Below are 24,763 nucleotides of genomic sequence, written 5' to 3'. Positions count from 1 at the left end.
ACCGAGAGCTAGGTGACACTGGGGCCTGAGAGGGAGCTGACACTACTGGAGCTACAGAAGGAGCAGGAGCTGAGGGAACTGGGACCAAAACCGAAGGAACTAAGACAGGGGCTGAGGGAACTGACTGAGAGGGCACTGAAACAGCTGACACTGGGGACCGAGGAAGAGTTACTGGAGCTGACTGAAGGCGAGGGAGAGCGACTGGAGCTAGAGCTGACTGAGACCCTGCTGCTGCAGCTAACACAGAAAACCGATGCGAAGGCTTGGACCTGGCTGCCCCCACCCGCGGAACAGGTGCGAGTGCCGAGGTCAGCCCGTCCGTGGCAGCCCCCACCCGCGGAACAGGTGCGAGTGCCGAGGTCAGCCCGTCCGTGGCCGCCCCCACCCGCGGAACAGGTGCGAGTGCCGAGGTCAGCCCGTCCGTGGCCGCCCCCACCCGCGGAACAGGTGCGAGTGCCGAGGTCAGCCCGTCCGTGGCCGCCCCCACCCGCGGAACAGGTGCGAGTGCCGAGGTCAGCCCGTCCATGGCTGCCCCCACCCGCCGAACAGGTACAGGTGCAGGGGAAGCTGGAGCTAAGGGAGCTGGAGCAGGGTGAACAGAGGGAGCTGGAGCTAACTGAGGGGTCTGGGACTGCGACTGAGGAGGAGCTGGAGCTACAGCTGACATGGAACACTGCGACTGAGGGGGAGCTGGAGCTACAGCTGACATGGAACACTGCGACTGAGGGGGAGCTGGAGCTACAGCTGACATGGAACACTGCGACTGAGGGGGAGCTGGAGCTACAGCTGACTTGGAACACTGCGACTGAGGGGAAGCTGGAGCTACAGCTGACTTGGAACACTGCGACTGAGGGGGAGCTGGAGCTACAGCTGACTTGGAACACTGCGACTGAGGGGGAGCTGGAGCTACAGCTGACGTGGTACACTGCGACTGAGGAGGAGCTGGAGCTACAGCTGACTTGGAACACTGCGACTGAGGGGGAGCTGGAGCTACAGCTGACTGGGAAGACTGCGACTGAGGGGGAGCTGGAGCTACAGCTGACTGGGAAGACTGCGACTGAGCAGGCGCTACAGCTGACTGAGGCGAGAGTGGCTGGGGAGGAGCACGGCGACGCCGGGAGCGCTGCTTCCTTCGCGTTCTGTTGGAGTGGGAAGCACGATTCTCAGCATCCAGGATGTCCACCAGCAGAGGTGAATCAATAATCTCCACATCATCTGGCAGCCAAGAGAGGTCTGGGGAGGCGGTGGGCTGTGGGTGAAAGGATGAAAATGACGAGGTGGGAGAGGTGAGTTGAAGGGATGACGGCGGATCCGGAAAGCGAGGCAGCGCCTGTGGTGCTGAGCTGCAGTGGTGCGGAGGAGACGACGGAGGTGAGATGACCGGCTGCAGGAGAGGTGAATTAGTGATGGCTTGGAGGAAAAAGGTTGTGTCTTTGCCCTGGACAGGGCGACCAATATTATACAGTTTAGCTTGTAAGTTTTTCCGGAGCATGATTATGGAATGGGCAAGGGAGGCAGTGTCAGGATGGGTGAGGAGCCAAGTGGAGGAAGAAAAAAGTCTGCAGCAGAAAATTGCCTGAATAATCTGACGGGGTTCATCAGTGGCATGAATGATGTTCCTGGAGAGATCTATGAGCTCCAAAATCACTTCCTCTTGCTCGGAGGGGCTCCTGGTATCCGCGGGGTCCATAGTCTGGTCGCGTCGTTCTGTCATGGCCGGGGAGGAAACAGGCGAGGAAAAGCTGACACGAAGGACTCCAGAAGTCAGCGTAACTTAAAAGGGATTTATTTAAGCAGGGGGAAAAACAAATACAAAAATCTTGGAAGGGAGACGACGGTCAAACACAGGGAACACACGGGCACACAACATCAACGACGCGACAAGGACCACATGGAAACTGAGGGCTTAAATACACACTGGGTAATCAGGGCAAGAGGAAACAGCAGGGAACAACAGGTGAGGCAAATGAAACTAATTACACAGGGGAAGCAAAGCTGAACACAAAGCACAGGAAAACCAGACTGTCAAAATAAACAGGAAGTGACAAACCAAGGAACATACTGACTAAACAACAGGCACAGACTCAGGACAGAGACGCAGACATATCACAACACTAGGAAACACAAGACATCAACCTACTGGGAGGACACACTCAGGAAATAAACTAACACAAAACGCTGGGCCAACGGCCCAGGACATGACAGCTTCTATTCAAAAATCTGCCTACCAGTGACCGTAAAATATGAAGGGACATGTAGCATACTGCTAACTCTCACAGAAGGAATGAGGAAGATATAGTGCAATAATACAGACCTTTTTGTCAAGTGCCCACTTGACAAAAAAATGCCTTTTTGGGACATCAGTAAATGTCCCTGTTCGAGATGTTTCAGTTAAAGGGTCAGAGGCTCGATCAGATAAAAGTCTAAGAAGGTAGTGCAGGCTTCCACAATAGGGTGCTAAGATGGGAATGGAGGCTGCCCATCTGTTGCAGGACTAACACATAGAGACAAACAGCCATTCACATTTAGAATCACTAATTAGTCAGTCTCAGAATCAACATAAATACAGCATACTCAGCTAAAGTCGTGAAATATTCACTGCACAAGGGCCAAGTGACTTTCCCGTATTTTATTATCCTGAGTGTGGACATTGACACAACTTTATAAAAGTAAAAGCAACACATTCAGTACAAAGATGCACAGCAATACACACTTCAGTTTAATTACACAATTCACTGCATAAAAAGTACATTAAAAACATGGCATAAACACTGGCTTATCGTAACATAAACAGTGTCATACATTCGATATATGCATATCACAAACTTCTCCTCTCTGCTTGTGCTCATTAAGACTGACAGGTGCAGCCTTTGTTGAACCATCTGTCGTTGTCGTGTAATACTTCCTTTGCTTACAGCAGAAGCTCATAAAATATTTACATAATCTGATAAATACATCATTTGAAAAAAAAGAAACATGCATTTGTGATCATTAGTTTGTAAACAGTGTGTAGATACTGGCAACATGCAGGATGAATTTAAGTCATAATTAATACAAGGATTTTGCAAAAGGTAGCAAAATGGCCTACTGAGTACACACAGTATCCCACAACTGTCCTGTGGCCTCATTGCCACACTGGCAGCTGTAGCATTACTTCTGAAGTTACTTCTTCTGATTATGTCCTCTTTATTTGACTAAGCATATATTGGAGCATTAAACCTGCCTCCCAGATGATTGCTGATCAAAACTTTTGAAACAGAAACTTTCCCCTGGTGATCAGGGACCAGGGGTTAAATAAATGGTGCTCTGTCGAAACTCTGCATTATGAGTCCACCACGTGAGCACAAAAGCAAACAGCCTTCATCTGATATGCTAACAAACAAACAAACAAACAAACAAACAAACAAACAATCTAAAAAAAACCCTACATCCCAAGAAGGTAATTTATTTTCCCAATTTACATTCCCAAAAGAGGGCATGAATCTGATTGACTTTTTTGATTGTGATAGTGTAGAGAATGTCTGTAATCAATTTCATACATTTTTGCAAAACTAAATCTTTTGCACTCCATATAAACCCAATGCAGCATTTGGGGTGTGGTCACGGCTGTGGCGTGCAAAATAGAGCATGGGTCTCATTTACTTTTTTGATCAGAATGATGTCAGGAATGTTGAAACAAATTTTCATGCTTTCAGATAAACTAAATTCAGAGAAACTAATTCTGTGGCCCGTCACACAAATTTTCATTTGCTTCTGTAGGGGGCGCTATTGCACCTATAGCCTTGAATCCGTAGTTATGGGTTCAGCCTGAGTTTGTACATGAGTGATTACATTTTTAGGCTGAGCAGGCAAAGCACGTGCGAACGAGTGCACAAACAATTTTGTGGCAAGGGAGGAAAAACGAAGGCCAAATTCAACGGCCTGGTGTGACAAAGCCATTGAGTAATCTACAAAACCCTGAATAACTTTTGATAGGCTACTTGTCTAGATGATCTGGAGCCATTTTGGTCTCACTGGGTGAAATGCCCTAGGAGGAGGTGATTTAAATAACAGGCCTGAAAATTGCAAAAATTGACACCTTCAACTGAAAATGGCTGACTTCCTGTAGGGTTTCGGGTATGGGTCCAAGAGACTTTTTTGTACGTCTTAGGATGTTACATGAGCCTGCACAATTTCAGATATGTAGATTAAAATGTAGCTCAGAGGCTACGCAAAAAACCATGGTATTTCATGATATTTCCAGGTCCCACTAGGTGGCGCTCTAATGTTTAGGGACTTTATGCATATCATTGTGTTCAAGGCAGGAGGCTTATCATACCACTAAAGTTTGATGCAGATTGGGCAATGTGGCTTTGAGTTACTGCCATTTTTGTCTACATGGCAAAACATTGAACTTTGCCATCCTGCCAGGGTCCCGCCCTTTGGCGAAAAATCACAGTTTTGAAAACAGTCTAAGGCCAAGTCCTAAAGGTTTTTCAGGGGAAATTTGAGATGGTTCTACTCAACCACCTTGGAGTTGTACCTCAAAGTGTCAGACATGACATTTCCTGTACCCACTAGGTGGCGCTGCAACTGTCAGTAAATATTATCATATGTATGGGTTCAGGGATGGACCGTCATCCTACTGAAGAAGTTTGATCCAGATTGGATAATGTAGCTTTGAATGAGAGGCAATCAAAATTTTCTGGCGAATGATCGAAATTCACTGTGGTGTCACGGCCACGCCGTCTGGTGAAAACTCACCATTTTTTTAAATTTAAATTCCCCCTGGTGTGCAGATAAGACAACACAAATATGAATTTTATAACATCCAAAACCTATGAGTTATTAGAGAACGTATGAGGGCAGGAAATCGCTAAAATCAGCCATTTAATTCAAAATGTCGGACTTCCTGTTGGGTTTAGCGCATTGGACCCCGCGGTCTTTTTGGTTTGTCTGGACAAGTTACATATGTGTACCAAATTTCATACATGTATGAGAAACACAGCAGTGGGAATTGAACTAAAGGTAGAGCCATTTTGAAAGGGCCATGGCTGAAACCATTAAAATACTTAAATTTTCACCAGACCTGAATGTCCAAAGCAATTACAATAGACCTTCGCACAGGTTGTGCTCGGGCCCTAATTATAGAGCTGCACTTACCTGTATTTGTAAAGAGGACTTGAAACACTGCCCTGAATCATAGCACACCCTCAATCTTAAAAAGATAGACAATAACAGTGATCATAAAGAGAGCCATCACACCACCGAGCACAGCCCCAAGGATGATGTTTGGATCTGTGGAGATGACATTAAATGTAAAAAAAAAGACAAAAAAAAAAAAAAAGACAACCTTAAAAATGTAAAATTTTATTTACTTTTTTTTAAGTTTTTCAACAATTTTGTTTATATTGTTCATGTTTTCACCAGTGGTCATAAAAAGATCTTTGTAAAGTTGGCACAATGTCTTCAAGAAAATCTTGCCTGTAATGTTATTATCTAAACTTAGCACGAAAAGTAAAGAAACTTGTGTTTGGTCCATTATTTTTGGTTGTAACAGTGCTTCTTTGCAATAAATCTTAGAGAGTTGGAAAGCCTGTTTATTTCCCCTTAAGTGCTCTCACCACTGTGAGGGACATGTGTTTGTGGGTCACTGAGAATGTGACTTGCGCCCACAAAAAACTTGACAAATCTTCTCTGCCAATGTCAAGCAGCTTACACAGCTATTGCCTCTTGTTTCGAGCTTCTGGCAGCCCAGCTGCTGATAATCATGCTTGTCATCACTGGAGGCACTCTCAATGCAGAGAGACATCAAGATAAGATTCTGCAACCGGTGGCAATCCCATATCTGCAAAGTCCGGGACTGAACTCTGTCCTCCGAGATGACAACGCTGCCCCCACTTCAGTCTTCAGTCATCCAGTTCAATAAACCACACCAAACAGGAGTCAATAGCAGAATTAGCTGTTTGGCATCAGCAGAAAAGAGTTGACAAGTTTTTCATGAGCGCAACCCACAAATGCATTTTCCTTACAAATGTGGCACCATTTAAGGGGAAACAAACAGGCTTTCCAACTGTTTAAGATTTATTGCCAATAAACATTGTTACAACAAAGCAGTAATCGATCAAACACGCATGTTTTTACTTTTTGTGTTCAGTTGATTTTGAGTAGCTTGAGTAGGCTGAACAGCTCCCTCTGCTGGTCATCTTTCTGCTTCGCTTCAGTGACAAATTAAAATGAGAAATGGCAGCGTAGAAGGTATTTCCTGCTTTCTTTGTCCTACTTGTGCAAGTGTAAAATGATGCAAGTGAGCTCATTCTTTAGCAGCCAACGGTGCCTAAATGATGGCAACACTTGTCTTACTGTCACTTTAAATGAAGACTTGCATTGATAAAATAAGCCAAATAAACAAACAGCCTAAATAATGATCATAACTCTTTTACAGTCATATTTCTGTCACTTTCCCACAACTGACTGTGAATAAACTGCCTACAGGAGCTGTGATTCATGCATTTTTGCAACAATTCATAAATATCTTCTACAAATAATGCTTATAGATGTTTTTTTCACTGACTGGACATTTTTAAAAGAGTTTTTAATAACTGTTTCTTTCATGGTGCTCATTCACACTCTGAGGCCTGTGTTACCCAAAGCAGGATTTGAGTTTAGCGTGGCAACCTCAGGCTTAACCCTGAGTTTTTACTGTTACCAAGGTGGTTCACTTCTTACAGGGATACATTACTGGGGGAGATCTAACCTGCTCTGAAGCAAATTGTAAGAGAAATCACTGCCTACTGACCAATCAGTTCACTGGAAAATAACATCACCACTCCTTTCTAGCATTACAGCTTGATGGTCTTCATAAAAGATGAGACTTTGCGCCCAGTAGACACGTCTGTGTTTAAACTGGTCATGTGGTGCTATACAGTGAACACACTTGTAGCTAGACTGGGAAACACTGGGTTGTCTTATCCAGTTGATAACCACCTTCATGTGACTGCTTAGCCTGATTGCAGATTTAAGGGTACACTGTGACTCAGGTGATAGAGCAGGTCATCTACCAGTTGGAAGATTGCTTAATTAGTCCCTGTTCCTCCAATACATCATAAACTAGCATTTCTCATACACTCTGAACAACAGTATGACCATAAACATGGTAACATATTAAATATAATTAACATAATTTACTGTAAATGTTTGGATTTTTCTTTATATATATATATATATATATATATATATATATATATAAGATAATCACTTCAATGCACAGATTCTTTGATTTACTGATTGTGAGAAGATGCAGTAGTCCACAAGGTTAATAAACAAGGTAAGGTAAAGTATAATATTTATGGTAGATGTTTTTACCTGCTGGTTGCAGACTAAAATATCTCTCAGGAAAGCCCCTGTCACTGTACACACGACACGTGTAGTTGGTGTACAAGTCCTCCTCCTGCAGCTCAGAAAACATCAGCAGTCGCTCTAACCACGCGCCTTTGATAGGACCATCATTGGGCAGCATACTGGTGAGAATAATCAGATGAGTCTAAAATAATGTGATAAAATGTGGTGCTCTGTGTCTGTTAGAGCACGAGTCTCAGACATAAACTTAACTGTTAAAGCAGATGAAACAAACGGATGGAGAGTTGAAGCTACTGACCGTTGATCTAACATGTGGACGCGGTGAGAGGTGTTAGTCTCAATGAAATCCTCTCTGGCCAACCACAAGATATCAACAGAAGGCTTCCCGTCACCCGGCACAAACACCAGACACCTTTTACTGAAGTTGAACCCTAAACACACGCACAAACAGTAACTCAGTATGTAATGAAACTCTATTTATTTAAAGCTTTGCATTTACTCTCCCTGCTGTACGTATTAAAATTAAAGCAGAAGTCTGTGTGAAATCAGCAGAACACATTTCTCAGAATATCTAGCAGACAAGGACGTACCCCTCTCTGCTTTGACTACTTCATTGGTGGGTTCATGCACGTGTGGAATCAAAGAGTACTCCTCTGAAACAGAGAACATCAAACACTGTATTGTATGCAGCAGAGGTCAGAAAATCACAAAGATATGCTGGAAATGGAGCCATATTTCCCATTCTGCAGTTTACAGTAAGTAAACTTAAGCTGCCACTTTTCCTAACACTATCGTTACCTTTATTACTGCTGCTCTGTTTTGCTTTTTTTCTTTCATTTTTTCTTCGTATTGTTCCCCTGATAGGCTTTTATGGAACAGTGAATCAATATACAAAAGTAAAACATTGTTAACATGTTTTGTGGTGTCTTGATATTGGTCAGTACTGTGTATATTGGTCAGTATAGGGACCCTGAAGGGTGGGCAGTGTGGTGGAAGTTAGCCAGGTCAGGGTTTCTTTTCTTCCAATGTGACTTATTATTGAAGTCACAAGACCACTGACCCCTATAAACAGACGCCCTCCTACATTAGCTGTCTAGATGGTGGGATTTTTTCAGAGATGGTCATGTGCCCTGCTATAGAGGCTAAAGTGGTTTAAAACTGCTTATATTGGTCTAAATAAATGGAACAGCAGGTAAAAGTGATAACAGTCAAATATTGTGCCAGTCCTTTTACTGGTACCTTCCTTTACTACTATTTTCTGTTTATGTACACACTATACACAGTATAAAAGCTGGACATAGCTTCTCAGTCTAAAGTGTCCCTTCAGCCTGCATTATTTTTGATTGTCTCTGGGGCGGCGATGCATGTGTTTGCAAAAAGACTGAGTCCTAGCACTCAGCACTAACCACAGGTAAGATGCGTTTATGCTTTGAATAAAACATTAGTACATTTTATTATTTTTTTAGCAATTTTACTCTTTATCGTGTCCTGGTCATTAGTTCTGTGTGTGTGTGTGTGTGTACATATGTTTCTGTCAAGTTTTATCCCTAAGTCCTTGTGTATGTAGGTTTGGCTCGCTGCCAGCCAGTTTATGTTCTTCATTCTCATCAGTGAGATTCAGCAAATAAAGTTCCACATCCTGTCTCCTGAGTCCTGCACTGGGGTCCGATCCTGCCTGCCACACAGTGTCTCATGATAGTTATGGCAGCAGTAACAATGGTAAGAATGTAAACACTGTTTATTGTATGATTGCTGTTATTCGATAAAACATCTTTACACTTTCTGTTGTGCTGTAGACAAATTGTTTGTAGTCTTTTTCTTTGTCTGCAATCTCACCTGTGACCGTTGCATCAATGGTCTCTGACACAGATCCTTTGATGCCATCGAGGGTGAATGTTAGAGTACAGGTGTAGGTGCCTTTATGTTGAAGTTCCACATGATTCATTTTCAGTTTGGTGTCCCAATACTCGTAGATGTTTGTCCCATCCTCTATGGGCTCACAGTCCTAGAGGGAATAACATCAAAGTAGCTAAAGAGGGGGAGAAATGGGTGGCGTAGTTAAACACTTGGACACAGGCTGGATCTTGATCAACACCAGTCGGGTCACCTGGCTTCATCGGGTATCTGTTGTAAAACCCGAGACACCCGATGAGCATCAGAAGATGTATGCTGAACAGTTTGTTTCATAATCACAAAACAAGAAGAAAATGTCTCTATGGTCTCTATTCATTATAATAAACAGTGCAGTTGGTGAATTTGCCGTGGGATCCCATTTGACTGCTGGCATAAACGTTTCCATTTACTGATGGTGGGATGATGTGATTATTTTAAAACATGGAACTTTATAACAGTTCCCATCATTTTTTTAAATAGTATTCATTTGTTTCCCTGTCACAAAGTGAAACAAAACAAACAAAACCCTCATGGATGCTGGCATCTGCTATCAGCCAAACTGTAATTTGTAAACACTGGTATCAGCCCAGAGTTTCAGTGCACTCCTTGTACTGATACAAGTTGAAATAGAGGCAGTAAATAGTTGAGGTTGCTGCTACTTTGCAGCCTCTCCATTAAACCCATTAGGTTTCATGCCAAGAATTCCCAACAACTCACTCTGTACCACTTGATGGAGGAAGTGATGTTGTAGCTTCTCAGCTTATTGATATGGTCCCCCAGAGGGCAGCTCAGGCTGTCGTTGGCTCCTTTTGTAAGTTCTTGTAAAGCTTTCCTCGGCCTTCCACATTCTCCTGGAAGTCTTTCCTCTACTACCAGCTTGGCGGCCTGCCTATAGCAGTGAGAAGGAGTCCTACAGGGAAATTAAGTCAAACTATTATGAATGAACGGATAATTAGACACATTCAAAACTCAAACATTAGAAAGTTGTTTGGGTCTTGCAGAAAACTGCAGTGATGTGTAAAATAGTAATTACCAGCTGCAGTAGTAGTTGTCATTGTTTTAAGGTAATCCAGAACATTTTGAAAATGAATATCATGTTACAGTTAAAATTGAAGAAATAAAGCACAAAAACAGGAGAACAAACAGCACCTGGAAGATAAAAACCAACACAGAAACAAGCACACAATCTTGTGTCTGTGATACTGTGTTTGTCATGAATGAGGGTGAGAAGCTGCAACAACACTAATCTAACCCTAACCCAGAAGACCCGGGCTGTACGCTGCACCCAAGAGCACTGAACAACCAAGGCCACACATCCCAGTAACATCAGCATGCCCAGGCATAACTGGGCACCCCCAGTGTAGGGAGGGACCCAGCAAGGAGTAGGACAATCCCAGGCACCAGGGCCCCAGACTCCACACCCAGATCCCCGCAGGGGAGGCCAGCCAACTAGCCCAGGGCCAGCATCCATTGTCTCAAGCACCCAGGCCCCCACACCCCAAGACCATGAGGTAGCATCTACTCAAGTGCCCACCACCCGCAATGAGGGCAAACATATAGACACCACAAAATGGCAGCCACAGGCAGCCATCCATCCATCTTTTTCCATCCATCCTGTCTTGTGGTTTATAATTTCAGTTTGGATTCCTTTAAAAAAAAATAAAAAATTATATATATATATATATATATATATATATATATATATATATATATATATATATATATATATATATATATATATATATATATATATATATATATATTACACACACACACATGTGAGTCTTGCAAAGGTTGTCAATTTCCTCTGCTCTATTCTCTTCTGACTGTCATATTTCTGTTAGTGCTTCCTACCTCAGTATGGTCACATAATCCCCGCTGTCACTCAGTGTTGCATTCAGAAACCACAGGGTCTCCTGGTTCACCAGGATATGACCAGTCTGATTGGTGATTTCTTGGCCTGACGTTGAGTTGTACCACATGATTGTGTACGGGACAGCTTTGAAGTCAAAGACATCTGGAGAGACCAGTGTGCTGTTCAGCATCGCCACATCTCCAGGAACAGAGAAAACCCTCTCAAACTGGAGCTTGTAGTCAGTACACTTCCCTGCAACATACGTGTTAGTGTGGAATAGAGATTAAAATAATTTATTTAATGATTTAATCCTGATAAACTAAACCTTTCAATGTCAAAGATTATGTCTGTCCATCCATCCATTCATTTATCCATTTTCTACCACTTATTTGTATCTGGGTCACAGTGACAGCAGTCTAAACAGCGCTCTCCTTCTCCCCAACCACCTTGAGAGGAGTAGTGCCTCTAGTCCAAGCCCCTCCCAAATGACCAAGCTCCTCACCCTATATCTTAGACCAGGGCTCTTCAACTCCAGGCCTCGAGAGCCCCTGTCCTGCAGGTTTTAGATGTGTCCCTGATCCAACAGACCTGACTCAAATGGCTGAATTACCTCCTCAGTATGCCATCAAGTTCTCCAGAGTCCTGCTAATGACTTCTTAATTTGACTCAGGTGTGTTGCAGCAGAGACACATCTTAAACCTGCAGGACAGGGGCTCTTGAGGCCTGGAGTTGAAGAGCCCAGTCTTAGACTGAGCCTAGCCACACTACAAAGGATGCTCATTTCTGCAGCTTCTATCAGCGATCTCATTGTTTTGGTCACTACCAGGAGCTTACAACCATAGGTGGGTTCCATGCAGAGGAATGAAATTTAGAGTCACTGATTAACCTAACCCAGTGGTTCTCAAACCCAGGCCTCGTGGCCCAGTGTCCTGCAGGTTTTAGATGTGTCCCTGATTCAACACACCTGAATCAAATGGCTGAATTACCTTCTCGGTATGCAGTCAGGTTCTCCAGAGTCCTGCTAATGACTTCTATATTTGACTCAGGTGTGTTGAAGCAGAGACACATCTAAAACCTGCAGGACACTGGGCCACGAGGCCTGGATTTGAGAACCACTGACCTAACCCCACTAACTGCATGTTTTTGGACTGTGGGAGGAAGACCGAGTACCAGAGAGTACTCATCTTCCTCTCCTGTCGTCAGTTCAGTTTATATACTATTTATATAGTGCCAAATTACAACAACAGCTGTCTCAAGGTGCTTTATACTATAAGTTAAAGCTCCTGCAATAATAGTCTCTTATGTCTACATCTGAGATGTCTCACGTTAAAACATTTTTCCTCTCTTTGGGAAACGCGCCAAGTTGCTCCATTTATGCCAGGGTGGCTCAGTGGCTGCGCAGGCAAACACATGCCTGTGGCGGCCCAGGTCTGAGTCCGACCTATGGCCCTTTCCTGCGTGGCTTCCTCTGTATCTCGTTCCCCACTTTCATGTGTCTCTTCACTGTGCATTAATAAAAGGCAAAAAATATACTGAAGAAAAGATTAATCATCAGAATACTTTAAATCTGAGTGCACAGTTAACATTTCCTTTTAGTGGTTGTACTTTTCCAGCATTTGGCCAGCAGCTCAGGGATTTTACTACATTTTGCTTCTGACTCAATTTTTTCCAATCTGCTCTATGACCAATAATACAACTGAACTGGATTAGTGTACATCACATGTAATTTGACATGTGCCTTTTATCATGGTATAGTAAAGCCTGCAAGTGTAAATAGATTTAGGTTTTCCTAAGTCTGTGTGTGTGTGTGTGTGTGTGTGTGTGTGTGTGTGTGTGTGTGTGTGTGTGTGTGTGTGTGTGTGTGTGTGTGTAAGACAGTGTTATTGTGCTCACCCTGTTCAGATGCTCTACAGATTCCACACAGGCTGAGGAACAACAGGAGGCTTGCCAGTGTTGAACTCAAGCCCATTTCTAAAACACACACACACACACACACACACACACACACACACAAAATTGAGAAGTAAACATGTGCTGTAGATGGGTGTGAACAGGCTATGAATTATAGCAACAACCTGACATGGTAATCAGTGAAAAATGTAACAATTCAATCCAGTGAAAGTCACAAGTGTCTTTAAAATCCAGAAATAATCAGCTGAGATGAAGGGTCTAACTTTAAGAAATATTTTTCCCCTTTCTACCACCATCTAGCTCCCATCCATCCATTCTCTTCTGCTTATCCTGTTCAGGGTCATGGGGGGGGGGGGGGGGGGGGGGGGGGGGGGGCTGGAACCTATCCCAGTTGACATGGGGCGAGAGGCAGGGTACACCCTGTGCAGGTCACCAGCCTGTCACAGGGCTAACACAGAGAGACAGACAACCATTCACACCTATGGGCAATTTAGAGTGACCAATTAACCAAACCCCTGTAAGTGCAGGTCTTTGGACTGTGGGAGGAAACCCATGCAGCCATGGGGAGAACATGTCCACACAGAGAAGCTGTTGTAGCTGTGAGGCAGCAGTGCTAACCACCGCGCCGCCCAGCTAGCTCCCCTCCTTGATTATTAATGACTAACATTACATACGTAATGCTCTCTGACTGGTAGCAACCTGAGTATTCCTGGTAACTGTTCAATGAAAGTGTTGCTCCCCCGCCCTGCCTGTAAATCTATGAATGAACTGTACTGACTCTCAGGAAGAGCTGAATTCATGTTGAAGCTGCAACAGTTACACTGCTGCTTGGGTTTGAAAGCCAAAGCATAAAAGTGGTGGATTTTTTGAGTGACAGACAACATAAGACCGGCTGCTATGCAAATCATATCATCTGAAAAGGAGTCTGTGCAGAGCTATAATTTTTGGCATGTCTCACAGATGGTTTTCTTTTTCTGTCATTCCAGGTTTTAAGAACTTTGCCAGTTAATTTGTTCATTAAGACATTACATCATTGTTTTCCATTTCTACTTTGATGCATAAAAATGCCTAAAAAAGCTGATGATGTATTGAATAATGCAAAGCAACTCCAGTTGAGTCCGCCATGGTGCATGGCAGAAATCTTGCAGAAGCTGTTGGAAAACGGGCCTCATTAACAGACCAAGTTTGTGCAGTGTTTAATCTCACTACTTCAAACTGACAGAAAGGAACACGAATCTATTTTCTGTTTGCTTTTGGTTAAGTGGTTGTTTGGTTTGGGGCCAAAAATCCTGCCCAGTCGTGGGAACTTTGTCTGTCAGTTGATGGGACAGAGGGTGGTCACAGGTCCAAGGTACTGATAACATGAACATCTCGGGAGCTGATGGCTGCTTTATCAGCTTGCATACAAGTGAAGATTTTACTCTTAATTCCATGCTCTGTTGGAAATGTTGATAATAAATTATGTGGCAGATATTCAGCATTTCCCCATACTCCTACAATGATGTGAAAAAGTTCAGTAAAACAATTTCTTTTTAAGAGGAAGAGGATGTGATTCCAGACCCTGATGGGGAATTGAAACCCACATCTTCAATGCATCGCCTCAACCTGCAATAAAAGCAGCTGTTTTTCCTCATGGACTGCTACACTGAGCCATAGTTTCTCCCTTCTGTTGCTGCTTTTAAATTCAATGAAAGACTGTATGTGTTTGATCATTAGTGCTGCTTATACTGTACCATCTGCTGAATCTGACATTATAGGAGAGTATTTTGCTGACTGGTTTAAGGTGAGTTGGTCTGGAGTTACACGGTTTTGCAGAATGTGAAAAAGCACACACAATATCACTGATAAATTACACTCACAGTAAAACACAAGCTGGGAGAAAAACTGTGCAGTTTACTAAACCCACACTGAACAACCATCAAAATGCACTTTAGTGAATCACTCCAAGCGGCATGGTGGTGCAGTGGTTAGCCCTGTCACCTCACGGCAAGACAGTACTGGCTCCAACACGCTACTGATTTATCAGATGTATCCATGGCTCAAAAATGGCACATTTTTACTGGCTGCAGGAGGAGTCTTTAATATAGTATGAAAGCAAGAGTGTCTCTGTTATGGTAAATGAGTGCACATGCGTTTCTGAATCTCACATTTCTAAGAATTTAAGCACTTTGGCTGCATTCAGTGGCGAAAACAGCTTAAACCCAAGTAAGCAGCAAATATTGACTCACCCAAGAGACACTGAGCACCACACAGACGAAGGAAGGATGAGAGAGTTTACTCAACACGGCAGAACTAACAGAGAAAATCTCACCCTTGCCTGCAGAGTGGAATCTCAGACGTGAAGCTCAGCTGAAAACGAAACACAGACAAGAGGAAGAGTGTTTAAAATACTCTATTGTACAGTCATGAAACAGAAAGTATAATGTGTTTAAATTCTGAGGTTTTATGTATCAGGACATTTAAAAAAAACTCATCTGGTCCTTAGCAGGTAATTTAAATACAGCCTCAGATGAACAGCATCATATGACATATTACACCAGGTCATTTATTTAATAAAAATTAAGCCAAAATACGGAAGCAGTGTGTGAAATATTTCGTACACCCTTAATGCTTCCATAGGAATCAAGAGGCAAAGTAGCATCCAGGTGCTGCTAATCAAAGGCAATCGATTAACTGATCATCAACAAGTGTGAGCAAATGTCAAGGAAGAAAGACATCAGCAGTGATCTTAGACAAGCAACTCTTGCTGATCATCAATCTGGGAAAGGTTATAAGGTCATTTCCAAGCAATTATTAGAAGGTTAATTTACAAGTGGAAAACACCCAAGACAGCTGACAGTCTTCCCAGGAGTGGACGTTCCAGCAAATTCACCCCAGAGTCAGACTGTGCAACTCTCAGAAACTTTAAAAACCCAAGAGCTGCATCTCAGACTCTACAGGCCTCAGTTAGCATGTTAGATGTGAAAGTTAATGAGAGTACAATTAGAAACAGACTGAACAAGTACAATGTGGCTGTTTGGAGGGTTGCCAGGAGAAAGCCTCTTCTCTCTAAAAAGAACATGGCAGCATGGCTTAGGTTTGAAAAGTTGCAGCTGAACAAACCAGAAGAGTTCTGGAACGATGTCCTCTGGACAGATGAGACCAACATGGAGATGTTTGACACGTGATGAACATGTTTAGGGTGTTTTTAATTTTTGACTTAATTAATGAGATTGTCTGTCTGCATTTTTAACCAATTGAAGGTTAAAGATTCACAGACTTTTGAATGTGAGTCATCATATGTAGTATATACAGTATATACAGTTAGATCCATAGGTCACAGTTTCTTTTGTAATTTTGCTTCTGGACACCATCACAGTGGTTGTTAAATCACAACATCTGCAAGAGAGTTTCCATCATTAACTTTAAATGTTAATTAGGCTAAAGACTCAAGAGCAGTTCTTCCCAAAACTCATCTAAATACAGAGGTGACACCTGGGTTTCCCCATTCATTCAGTTATGAGTCATATACAATTGTTAGTCTGTTAATCGGCTCCAGCAGGCTGAGCGTGTCTGGCTCCCACATTCATGTGTTTTATCACAGTCATGCTGAGCCCTCTGGTGGCTGCACAGGGAATCAACCTGAGATGAGAACACCTTCTAACATATGAATATAGAAAGTGGAGCTTTAGCCATGAACTGTGTTTAAATGTTTCATTTTGACTTTTAATCATCTTACTGCACTTCATCAGCACTGCCTGTTTTCCGGGGAGACGATGAACAGAGAACCTTCTGTGTGGAGTTTGCGTGTTCACTGTGTCTGTGGGCTTCTCCCCGTTACAGTGAGGCTGTTACATGTTGGTGAGACGGTGTTTGACTGTCTGTATCTGCTCTTTGCTGAATGTGAGGGAAACAGAGCAGCCGCACGACCCCGAGTAAGGATGTGGTTTAAAAAGCGGGTGATTGTTTGCATGGCTGTGTTTTGATGGGTCTCTGAGGTGCTCAGAAATGAGTTTTTATAGTCTTCTTGTTCCCCATAGATGGATCATGTTTATTCTCTGGAAATTCACACTGTAGAAAATAAACCACTCTGACATTTGTCACTTAGGGACACTCCCATCTCGCCCTGTTGGTGTGCTCTGCTACCTCTGTTACACCGACAGTATGAAAGATTTTATGTATCTGGAAAGAAGATGTTCACACAGTTATATTTGCATCAGGTAATGCAGAGACATACTGTGCACTGGGGGTCTCTCTGGAAGCTTGTTTCTGCCACTAAATAAAACCAAAACATTTTTCTCCAGGCAGAGCTAAGTCCATATTTCAACTTATGAACAAAAACTTCCGAGTACGCAGAATTTTGGAGATACCTCACTTCAGATTTTGAGCTAAGGACCTGAAATTTTGACTTATTTTTTAGTGGGGGAACAAACCTCCATAGATTGCCCATGAAAGCCAGTTCCTGGCAGATGTTTTTGTCTGGTTGCCCTCTGCTCTGTGTCACATCCTGCCTAATGACTGGCAGCCCACTTGTATTCAGAAAGCCATAGTCGAGCATTAGTTTTCAGCACCAGTGAAGCTGTGAAAGGCCTTCAAGAAAAATGACATGCACCTGGAGAAATGTAACTACAGGTTCACCAAGACTGTTATTAGGGGGGGAGGGTTCGGTGCCGGGGCAGCACGGTGGCGCAGTGGTTAGCACTGCTGCCTCACAGTTAGAATAACATCTGGAAGGCCTGGGTTCGATTCCACCTTGGCCCAGGTCTCTCCCTCTCTCTGTGTGGAGTTTGCATGTTCTCCCCGTGCTTGCGTGGGTTTCCTCCAGGTACTCCGGTTTCCTCCCACATTCCAAAGACATGCACTTACTGGGGTTAGGTTAATTGGCTACACTAAATTGCCCATAGGTGTGAATGACGGCGTGAATGTGTGTGTGAAAGGTTGTTTGTCTCTGTGTTGGCCCTGCAACAGGCTGGCGACTTGTTCAGGGTGTACCCCGCCTCTCGCCCTATGACAGCTGGGATAGGCTCCAGTCCCCCCGTGACCCTGAACAGGATGAGCGGAAGTGAATGGATGGATGGATGGATGGGTTCGGTGCCTAAAAATGTGTCCGCATACACCTCAGAAAGTACATAGCTGCGCCCCTGGCTACGGTGACAGCGGCGTACAGTCTTTTGCTGCTGTGAACACAAAGTGTGCACAATAACACAGGTGCAGACCTTAGTTAATGCTGCGGAAACTCAGGAATAATCTATATTTCATATATACGTAATGGCCAGCTGTGTGCACTGGTCAAAACCTTTGTGCCCCCGTTTGTGCACCTCTGTGTCCATGCTCCTCTGTCTCTGCATCGCGACCCTATTTCATGTCTCCTGAGCTCTGTCGATCTCCTGTTCTTGTTTTAGGCTCTTTATCTATGACACCCTCTCTCCCTCACTCTGCCTGAGTGCTTTTCTTAGCCCGTCAGAATCGTGTCAGTTTCTCCAGCACACTAATGCACAGATGTGATGGCTGCCCCTGAAGGCCTCAAACCATCAAGGCCAAGCTGTTATCCTATCTTGTGCTTTCCTGTCCTGCTCACTCATCTCCGGTGATTTTACCAGTATACTCTAGTATATTGCAATGAAATGCAGTATATTTGTTCATTTGGCACAGATCACACATTTTTAAATGACTATGCCTGGTATATTTACATATTTGGTATTGCTGGATTTAGAAAACAAGCACATTAATTCAACAAGCCTACTGTGTTATTTGACAATGCATGCAGCGACTGGAGACTCAATTTTATCAATACTTTTCTATTGGGGCACTTCATACATTAAGTGACTTAACACCCTGATTATGCAGGCCACATTTACATATTTGGTATTGATGCTAAGAAGCCCCAGTCCTCACGCGGGGGGCCCATCGCGTATAGGTGTAACGCAGTAACAGCCAATCAAATCGCAGCTTTTTTGTCCAATGAAAAAATCGCTTGATTATTTACGTTATTGTCTGAGCATAGGTTCGAGTCCTGCTGTGGACAAAGCTTGTGTTACATTATCAAAGAATAAACACCAGTTTTTCTATAGGAAATGTGGATAATGTTCATTTTGAACATTGCTTTTTTTCTTCTTATACACTGTTACAGACCGAGAGCTATTTTTCTGCAGTGTGTACCTATAGTTTCACTAAGTACATAATGAAGAATAAAAGGTATCATAACATTTTTGAGATATACATACCAGAGATATTAAAGTCCTCTTTTTTCCCATCAGTTTATTTTTGTCATCTAGATAACCCAGTTTAAATACAAAGACTGAAGCTGTAACAGATTTATTGTGATGAAAATTAAGCATATTTGTTAGTTCCATGAGGAAGTTCTGTAATCACTAATCTGCCTGCTTATCTATTCTTTATATCACCTGCATTTTCCAGTGCTGTTAAACTCAATACTGACATCATTACTGTTGTTCAATCACTTTCTTGCCTGCCTTCTCTAAGCCAATTAACCTCATTCTGAATGCTTTAAATCTCATTGCTTTTCTTCCATTCTGTCTTTCAGACTCATTTTTACAACCCATCTCCTCCTTATTGTGATCACTCAGGGCCCCATCCAAGCTTCCATCTTCAGCTTCACCACTATCAGCTTCTAAACTCTGGAGGGGTCCTGTCCTAACTCCTGTCACCTCTGGGATTCTTTTTGCTATGATGGATTATTGGAGTCTAATTGCAGAATCACTTAAGTTATTTCTGTAACTTCTGATTTCAATAAATCATCAAAACTTTCCATGTGATCTCCCCTTATTGAACTGTTTTTGTAGATAGAGCCAGAAAGCAATAACCAAACCAAAGATAGAACACATCAGACTTGGATTATCTCCCAAGCAGTCATATTTATTATAACATAAATAGAACAGAAAGGTTAAAAAGATAAAAGCTGTAACTCCTATACAAAAAGCATGGACTGTATTCATTATGTGAAGTCTTTTAGGAATAACAAGATTTAAGGCCAGCAGCTTATGGTAAGCATACACAAATAAAGATACAGCTGAGCTCAAAGTGAACACTGTGTTGATGTTCTTGTAAAAAATAACTTATTTACAGAATCCCAGACAGATTCTATGGCATGCAGGTATGCCAGGTGAGCTCGTCTAAACTTAAGATGCATGAGTTCGTTCACCTGGTTTGCCATGTCTGCTGGAGATTTGCCAGTGCGCCTCAGCTCATCCATTACAGACTTGCAGATGGCCTTTTTGTAAGTTAGAAAGGCTGGGAGAAGGTTGGTAAACCTATTTGGCAGTTTCTCCAGCCATCGTGGATTGTCAGCAAACCAGTTCCTGCGACAAGCCCTGCAGCAGAGTCGTGAGGACAGGATGTAATACTGACCACTGGTGCCAACAATCACTCGAGGCCTGCCCACACCAGCAGAGACCACACGTGGAAGAGCACAAGCATGCAAACATGGCAAGGTATAATTGTTCCTCAACCTGGCCATGATGCTGCTCTCAGGTTTCCATAGGAAGAAGGGGTGGAGCTGGAAAAAATTTGGTGACGGGAGCTCAGCTACAGTATCTATGAGCTCAGGTTGTGGAGGGAGACGCCAGAGTGAAATTGTGTTTCCTGGGTTACGCACTGGTCGAGACCCAGGCCACAGCCCCAGATCTTGCAGCTCGGTCTTCATCCACAGCTTCTGGTGTTGTGAGCAGTTCCAGGTACTCAGCTCATGCTCATAACCAGCCACTGGAACAGGAATGGCTGGCTGAGCTGAAGGAGCTTTAAAAATAAAGATGGATTTTACAAAATAGTTACTTCCCTGATAAGTATTATAAATTCCATTGTTACTGTTTGAATACACTGAATAAATAAAATGAAAAAGCAGAGTTAAGACAGCATTATTAATGTCAAGAGTTTTTAAAATCTAGGGATTTTCCACATGCTGTACACTCTCACCATCTTCATTGCTGTCTTCAAAAGTGAGAGCTTTGCGCACAGATGTGCAAGCAACACTTGTGCTGAGCCCTGAAAAGGAAAGTAGGCTTTCTGTCATTCAGTTGTGCATGTTTTGCACAAGATGACATTATGACAAAGTGTAAAGTGGTTGTGAATATTATACTGGCATCAGTGATCTATGCATTAAGCAGAAGTTTAATTGAAAACCAATCCTAAATTAAAATGGAGACGTACCTGGATTTGACTCAGGCCCTTGTGTTTGATCTGTGGTCTCCTTCAGTAGAAACGACAGCTCCTTTGGTACAGGCACAGGAACCTTGCTCTTCTCATCTTTTAAGGCTGCACCTACAAGGTACAGGAAAAAAAAAAACAACCTTTTTTATCTAGACACAATAAACAAAACCTTTAATCAGATGAAAAACATTATAGTTGTTTGTTACCATCAGCTGATGATGCTTGAAGTTCAGTAGTTGTGTCGGAAGGGGGTATGGACAGTGCCGCAGAGGGAGCTACAACGGAAAAACGTGTTAGTCACTTCATAATTTACAATGTATGTGAGTGTTGGTGTTAGTAGGAACTCAAACATCCATACTCTTACTTCTCCTGTTTCTCATTGTTAAACAAATGTAAAATATCTAATTGCAACAGAAACTAAACAAATTTATTCTTCTAACCTCTACTTGTTGAAGCAGGAGGAGCAATATGAGTCAATGAACAATCATTCATTCAGGTGTTAGTGCCTAGTGCTACTTGATCGCTTTTAATACAACACCCATAAAGGACAAAAGTGCATACTCACCCCTTGTGGTTGGTATCAATTCATGAAGGCAGGTATCAATTCATAGTCCTTACAGCAGTTAATATCATGCCAGCACACAACTGAACTATCGGAGGAATGTGGCCGGAACACGGCCAGAACACAAACACAAGAACAACATGATATAACAGTTTAAGTTAAGGTTCAGTTTTGGAGGGCAATTCGTCGTGTAAAAGAATTGTACTCCAGTTCTGAAACCTTTCATTAAAAACCTGTCTTTGCTCCTGAAGGTACTCTGGGTGTGGGTACTTCTGCTGCTGCTGCTGCTGTTGGCACAGTAACTACTTATGCAGAGACAGAGGAGAGGGGAGATATCAGACAGAAAATAGGCACGGTCACTTCTGACCTTTAGTCAAGGTCATGATGGTTTACTTACAGCTGTCGGCTTCAAGTTTTTCAGGTGAGACACTCAGCATTGCCTCCTCCAACTCTTTGTCATCATCCATTCCTGTGATTCAGGCAAGAATTAAATCAATAATTAACTTAGTTTCACATCAAAATGTTATTAAAATATTAGTAAAATTATCTACCAATGGGTTTGGTGGAGGTCCTTGTGGTAGCTGAGGCAGACTGATGCTTCTTGCGCAAGTATTGCTGCAGCTTATACATCCGTGTTCCTTGAATGCAGCTCTTTTCCATGATAAAGGCCACGTAGCCATCACCTCTGCCATCCCAAATCTCCTTCCGTGTGCTCTTAGATGGTAAGCCAAAGCCAACAAGCTGATCATCTTCAGAGGAGACTTCTGCTGCAGCACTCACTCTGCTGGCCTCATAATCCTGAAGAGACTTTATCTCCGGAAAACCGAGGGCATACTGTACGAATGACTGCAGGCTATCCTTACTATGCCTTTCAGCCATGGCGATCCCTGCAGCCTCTTCCTTCTGGAGACTTTTGATCAGATACATGGTGTACCCAACATCATTTTCCAGAAGCCACCGGAAAGATTTTCCTTTATATTTTCCAAACTGCAGGATGTACTCTCCTTACACCTCGCGCCTGTCGGAGGCATCCCCTCCTCTGTGACGGACCACAGTCAGAGCATTCTGATGTACCAGGTCCTCCCTCATTGCTACAGACTTGTTCTGAAGTTTGGTGTTGTCTTTTATCCGCCGAGCTTCATCTGACGGGTCTTGGAGGAGGTATCCGAGTGGCCCCTTGCGGAACACCACACAGGTTTTACCTGGGTACAATACAACTTTCTTGTGCATCTTGACATAGAAAAAAAAGTAAGAAATAAGCATAATTTGATTTTAAAAATATTTTGACACAAATACAGAGATTTCAGGTCATAATCACATGACCTTTGACCCCACAAAAAAAGGACAAATTTATCAAAAGAAATATATTAAAAATAATGCTGCACATTGTGGTAGGGTTTAGACAGCAAGCTCCAGGAGAAAGGTGAGGAGACAGAACAAGTGTTTTAAAGAGCACTGACAGGAGAATACATTTATTAAACTGTGGCCAGGGTTCAGCTGACTTAGTCAAAGCTTACTCTAGCTTACAATAGTTGTGATAAAAATGTATTTTATCCAGGCATTGCAAACTATTCTGTCTGTAAATAAAAATCATTCATGGTTGAGTGATTATTTGTTTATTCACAATTATTTATGTCAGTTGCAGTAGTCAAGCTTAACCTAAAACTGGTAGCTATAGTGTCATAGCACCTAAGTATTGCTGGCAGATTTTCAGCATATGCCTATCATGTTTATTCATTAGCGAGCATCGCTCACCTTAGTCAGATATCACCCACTGATTCCTTGCCATTACAACACAATCACTGTACACATGAATGAAAAATAGCAGCAGGTTCATTCATAATTTAGCGTGTCATCTCACTACGAGCCATTAATACGCTGTTTAATTACACTACACTAGTAACCTTTGTGTCACAGCGGCCTCTTAGTGTTGGCAAAATATGTACATAACTTTGTCAGAAACCCACCGAGCTTTTTTAACAGTACAATCTGTTAATAACACACACGAAAAAATAAAACATCATGTTCATTCATATTTAGCACGTCATTTCATCACAGCTAATGAACTCTGATCATGGTAGCCAAGCGACGGAAGGACGCTAGTTTACCTGACAGCACCAGTAAATGAATTCACAACGAACACATGTGATCCTGGACCTGCATATTCATTGTGTAGATTTACTCTTATTTCTAACATCCTTTCTTACCTTTAATAAATGAATACGGGGCACTGATTGCTGTAGCGAGCAGTGGGTTAACTGTCCTGTCTCGGCAAAAGTTTCAAAGCGGAAATTTTTAGAAGTACCGCATCCACAACAGCGCCACAAGGGTCATAGTGGCCAAAAATATATTTCATCCGTAGTGGTTTAGCACTACCATAGAGAATGAATGGGAAGCGGGGCCCCCGCGGGCATTACAAAGCAGACACATAAGTATGCGTTTAGGTTTGCAGTCCACAAGGTGGAGTCGAACTCTCGCCTTCTGCGTCGGAGTCCGGCACGCTAACCGCTAGGCTATACAGCCTGGTGGTAAGCCACGCTAGCACTAGGCTGGGTAGCCTAGTGCTAAGCCTACTGCACTGACAGACAGAGGAAGTAAGCGACTGACTGACAAAGTGACAGGAGCAAAGAGTGACAGGAACAAGAGCAGTGATAGCAACGCCTCACAAAAGCTATTAGTGAATCCTTTCAAAGAATTATTGATTTTCAAAACTTGCCTCTTTGGAATCTTCATATAGCACGTTGAGCATTATTCTTTCGGCAGTACCTGCGTAGCTTAGTGGTGTGCGCGCTGGCCCCCCAGTTTGTAACCCTAGGATCGACTCCCCCCTCTGGCACCACTGACTGACTGACGTAAGGTTAAAAAAAAAAAACGATATTAATAATATAGAGACTGACAGACTAAGCCACACACCACCTGCGTAGCTGCTGCCACTATTTTTTTTTTTTTCTTTTTCTTTTCTTCCTCCGTAGGTTGTGAGGTATGTGCTACATGTCATATATCATATATCTTTTAAAATAAATTGTTGTGTGTTGTGTTTAGTTAATAGGATGTTAAGA

At 42.9% G+C, this 24,763-nt stretch overlaps 2 protein-coding genes across 2 annotated transcripts; both read right to left on the bottom strand.

The window, feature by feature from the left end:
• Nucleotides 1–3,911: 3,911 nt before the first annotated feature.
• On the bottom strand, nt 3,912–13,055 carry LOC115801111 (interleukin-1 receptor accessory protein-like 1-B). The gene is made up of 8 exons (XM_030758830.1): nt 12,980–13,055; nt 11,086–11,338; nt 9,949–10,141; nt 9,175–9,343; nt 7,929–7,991; nt 7,637–7,769; nt 7,345–7,499; nt 3,912–5,277 (listed from the first exon to the last, which is right to left on the bottom strand). The coding sequence occupies exons 1-8, from the start codon at nt 13,053–13,055 to the stop codon at nt 5,180–5,182; spliced, it is 1,140 nt and encodes a 379-aa protein (XP_030614690.1). The 3' UTR covers nt 3,912–5,179.
• Nucleotides 13,056–19,841: 6,786 nt separating this feature from the next.
• LOC115800737 (uncharacterized) lies at nt 19,842–22,631 on the bottom strand. Its single transcript, XM_030758239.1, has 6 exons — nt 22,256–22,631; nt 22,102–22,173; nt 21,349–21,417; nt 21,143–21,253; nt 20,909–20,977; nt 19,842–20,731 (listed from the first exon to the last, which is right to left on the bottom strand). The coding sequence occupies exons 1-6, from the start codon at nt 22,629–22,631 to the stop codon at nt 20,013–20,015; spliced, it is 1,416 nt and encodes a 471-aa protein (XP_030614099.1). The 3' UTR covers nt 19,842–20,012.
• Nucleotides 22,632–24,763: the final 2,132 nt, after the last annotated feature.

Source organism: Archocentrus centrarchus, chromosome 21, assembly GCF_007364275.1.
Source record: "Archocentrus centrarchus isolate MPI-CPG fArcCen1 chromosome 21, fArcCen1, whole genome shotgun sequence".
NCBI lineage: Eukaryota > Metazoa > Chordata > Actinopteri > Cichliformes > Cichlidae > Archocentrus > Archocentrus centrarchus.
This window is presented reverse-complemented; position numbering and strand designations above follow the sequence as displayed.

Bases quoted from the DNA above. Each gene is read 5' to 3' on its own strand.
- LOC115801111 (XM_030758830.1), bottom strand. From the start codon at position 13,055: ATGGGCTTGAGTTCAACACTGGCAAGCCTCCTGTTGTTCCTCAGCCTG. The intron at 10,142-11,085 runs GTAGGAAGCACT...ATTTCCCTGTAG, and splicing joins GATTATGTGACCATACTGAG to GACTCCTTCTCACTGCTATA. The intron at 9,344-9,948 runs GTGAGTTGTTGG...TATTCCCTCTAG, and splicing joins CCTCCATCAAGTGGTACAGA to GACTGTGAGCCCATAGAGGA.
- LOC115800737 (XM_030758239.1), bottom strand. From the start codon at position 22,631: ATGTATCTGATCAAAAGTCTCCAGAAGGAAGAGGCTGCAGGGATCGCC. The intron at 21,418-22,101 runs GTAAGTAAACCA...TTTCCGTTGTAG, and splicing joins AAAACTTGAAGCCGACAGCT to CTCCCTCTGCGGCACTGTCC. The intron at 20,732-20,908 runs GTGAGAGTGTAC...TTATTTTTAAAG, and splicing joins TGAAGACAGCAATGAAGATG to CTCCTTCAGCTCAGCCAGCC.